Consider the following 3,639-nt stretch of genomic DNA (forward strand, 5'->3'; position numbering starts at 1 on the left):
TGGTTACTGCAGGTTGGATGTAACATGTGAAAGAAGAATAAATCTGAAATATCTGTCAGGCTGACCTGAGCTCTTGGGAACTCTAGACTTAGGAAGCCTACATGGGACCAAGCTAAGCCCTCTGCATGTGTGTAACAGATGTGTAGCCTGGCATGAATGTGAGACTCCTAGCAGTGAGATCATAACCTGTCTCTGGCATGCTAAGCTGGCTTTTGGGAACCTGGTCCCCATGCTGGATTACCTCTCTCAGTCCTTCCTCAACTTGATGTGCCATGCTTTGTCCATGCCCATGGCAGGCCTGCCCCTTTCTGAAGGGAGACAATGGAGGAGGAGTGAATTGGGAGGGTGGTAGTTGGGAGATGGGGGTTGGGGGACAGGAAAAGAGAAGGGGGAACTGGTAGATATGTAAAATAAATGGAAAATTAATTAATAAAAAAACTCTCAGGAGCTTGGTAAGATCCTATCTAGACCTTAGTTTTTCATCAGAGCAAAACAAGCAGTTAAAAGTCCCTCTCGGTCCTCCTGACCTGTCCCCCCACGTGCATCCAGTGCTCGCAGACAGCCCAGTCTACCCAGTCTTCACAGCCCGCCTGTCGGCCCACCCGCAACTGCAGCCATGGACGCCATCAAGAAGAAGATGCAGATGCTGAAACTGGACAAGGAGAATGCCATCGACCACGCGGAACAGGCCGAAGCTGACAAAAAGCAAGCTGAGGACCGATGCAAGCAGCTGGAGGAAGAGCAGCAGGCCCTCCAGAAGAAGCTGAAGGGGACAGAGGATGAGGTGGAAAAGTATTCTGAGTCTGTGAAGGATGCTCAGGAGAAACTGGAGCAGGCCGAGAAGAAGGCCACCGACGCTGAAGCAGATGCGGCCTCCCTGAACCGCCGCATCCAGCTAGTAGAGTAGGAGTTGGATCGGGCGCAGGAGCGCCTGGCTACAGCCCTGCAAAAGCTGGAGGAGGCTGAGAAAGCAGCTGATGAGAGCGAGAGAGGAATGAAGGTCATTGAAAACCGGGCCATGAAGGATGAGGAAAAGATGGAGCTGCAAGAGATGCAGCTGAAGGAGGCCAAGCACATCGCCGAAGACTCAGACCTCAAATATGAAGAGGTGGCCAGGAAGCTGGTGATCCTGGAAGGAGAGCTGGAGTGCTCTGAAGAGAGGGCTGAGGTGGCCGAGAGCCAGAGCCGAGCCAGGCAGCTGGAGGAGGAGCTTCGAACCATGGACAGGCCCTCAAGTCGCAGATAGCCTCTGAGGAGGAGTATTCTACCAAAGAGGACAAGTATGAAGAGGAGATCAAACTTCTGGAGGAGAAGCTGAAGGAGGCTGAGACCCGAGCAGAGTTTGCTGAAAGATCTGTGGCAAAGTTGGAGAAGACCATTGATGACCTAGAAGAGACTTTGGCTAGTGCCAAGGAAGAGAACGTGGAGATTCACCAGACCTTGGACCAGACCCTTCTGGAACTCAACAACCTGTAAGGGCTGGCCCTGATGCCTACCAGACTATCTAGTTCCCTGCTCAGGCCAATAAACTGATGTTCCTGGCATGCCAGGGCCCTTTTAAATTAAAAAAAAAAAAAGAATCAGAGTAAGGAGTATATATCACTGATCTTGCAGAGGATCTGCCTCCACATGGCAGGTTTCAACTGTGTAGCTGCAGTTCCATGAAATACAACCTCCCCTTCTGATATACATCAGGCACACACATAGTTTATTCATATACATTCAGGCAAAAAGAAACATCATATACATTAAGTAAAGTAAATTTTAAAAACATTTTTAAGAATCACATTAACAAGTGAATCTGAAGCATCCATCCGATGGGAGTCACATAGTAAATGTTAAGTAAATACTAATCCCTTGCTACTAGTATATATGCCCTTTCCTTTTGAAGTATCAAAACAGAAATTAGGGATGGGATTAACTTAGTGTAGGAGTCTTTGCCCAGTATGTGCCCAGCCCTGGGTTTATCCTAAACACTGGGAAAACAAAACCAAAAACATGTTATCCACTCTATACCTTCTCAGAATTACCAGAGACTATTTCATTTATATACTCATTTAATATATTGCACATGCCAGGAATTGGGCTGAACACCAGGCATACAAATGCAAATAATATCCAACTTTCAAACTATATCCTATTTAGTGTTTAGAATTATTCTGTAGGCAAAGTAGTGAGGTACCAAAGCGTACCAGATTGCCCTATTGTGTAATAATCATTATGAGGTTGCTTTCGTGAAATAGGATAATAATGTCTATGAAGATAAAGCCATCCCTGTCTTGCTGTTGATCGTACTCTCAGCATCTGGCCAGGCGGATAACATTTATTGAGGGAACCTATTAGGAAACTGGAAAGAGCAGTGAGTAATTAGGGAAGAATATGAGTACTACCTTCAATTGTATCAGATAACCTCTTCTGTGAACTGAACCTGACTCAATACATCTTCAAGACCAAAAATCTCTCAGACATAAATTGCTTGGTAAGAGTCTGTATTGCAAGTGGCTGGACAGACAACTTGGAACCAAAAGGGAACCACCAACTGTTCAGAGCAAACTCTTCCTTGTCTAGACACCCCAGAACCCACACAGTTAGTCAGTTAAAGAACTGAAACCAATCCCACGTATCTTCCTTCTACCCCAAACTCTGTAATGTCTTTAAAACTACATCAGACTAAATGTCCACATAACTCCAAAAATTGAATTCTTCCCTTTCCGACTACAAAAAATTACCAGAATGAAAAGGCCAACCAAAATTCAAAAGCAATCTGGACAAAATATAGTAAATAGTTCCATGTCTCAAGTGGACAACCTACCTGTTGTGTAGAGCTGTCCTCAAAGCCAAACAAATACCATCTTGCAAATGATCATGCCAGCTGGGCTTTCTGACTGTTGATGTTTTTTTTTTTTTTTTCATAAAAACGTCATGGGACCCTCACCACTCCTCCCTACCATTTTCTTTCAATTCTGTCCTATTTTCTCCTGGTTTCTGTGGTTCATGGAGAAACTAGGTTACATAGGCTAAGAAGGCTAGGGAAAGGGGGTTCCATCTACACAGCCAGGCAGAGACCATCATCCATGCTAATGCTAAATGCAGACCTCCCATTGCAGCTGTTTTAGGGTCACCCACACTCCTGCCATAACCCTTCATCCATGGTCTGTAAGTTAACCTAAAAAACATATAGGCTGGGCAAACTTTGGTGAAATCAAGTTTGTTTTGTCACTGGGACTGTAGAAGGAACGGGGAAGAATTGCCTAGCTGTTACTATCTTTGGTGTTGTGGTCAACTATCCCCCACAACTGCCTCCCAACCTAGCTCCAACTAAGGGTGAAATTTCTTTCAACACTGGCATACATTTGTTCCCACAAATGCATCTTCTGAGAACTTGGAGCTCAGTTTTTGGTTATAAAGAACTTACCATGCCTTTGGTGGCCCATTCCAAGAATTGGGAGATTTGGTCCAGTCTCACTGGTTTGCATTGACCAGAAAAAATGAGCTGGTCCCCTCACTACTATTGAAACCAGTTTCTCTTACTATGCATATGCCAACAGGAGGCGAGTACTGCTGTTTGGTCCCCTCTCCAATTATCCCAGAACACCTCCAAATACTGAGAGTCTCTCTAACCCACCCTAGTACCATGCT

At 45.3% G+C, this 3,639-nt stretch overlaps 1 protein-coding gene across 1 annotated transcript; it reads left to right on the plus strand.

Moving 5' to 3' along the window:
• Nucleotides 1–522: 522 nt before the first annotated feature.
• LOC119818498 (tropomyosin beta chain-like) lies at nt 523–1,476 on the plus strand. Its single transcript, XM_042055417.1, is given in 2 exon segments — nt 523–1,223; nt 1,226–1,476. Coding segments are annotated over 2 exon segments (858 nt in total). The 5' UTR covers nt 523–616.
• The last annotated feature ends 2,163 nt before the right edge of the window (nt 1,477–3,639 follow it).

This window comes from Arvicola amphibius, chromosome 1 (assembly GCF_903992535.2).
Source record: "Arvicola amphibius chromosome 1, mArvAmp1.2, whole genome shotgun sequence".
Taxonomy (NCBI): domain Eukaryota; kingdom Metazoa; phylum Chordata; class Mammalia; order Rodentia; family Cricetidae; genus Arvicola; species Arvicola amphibius.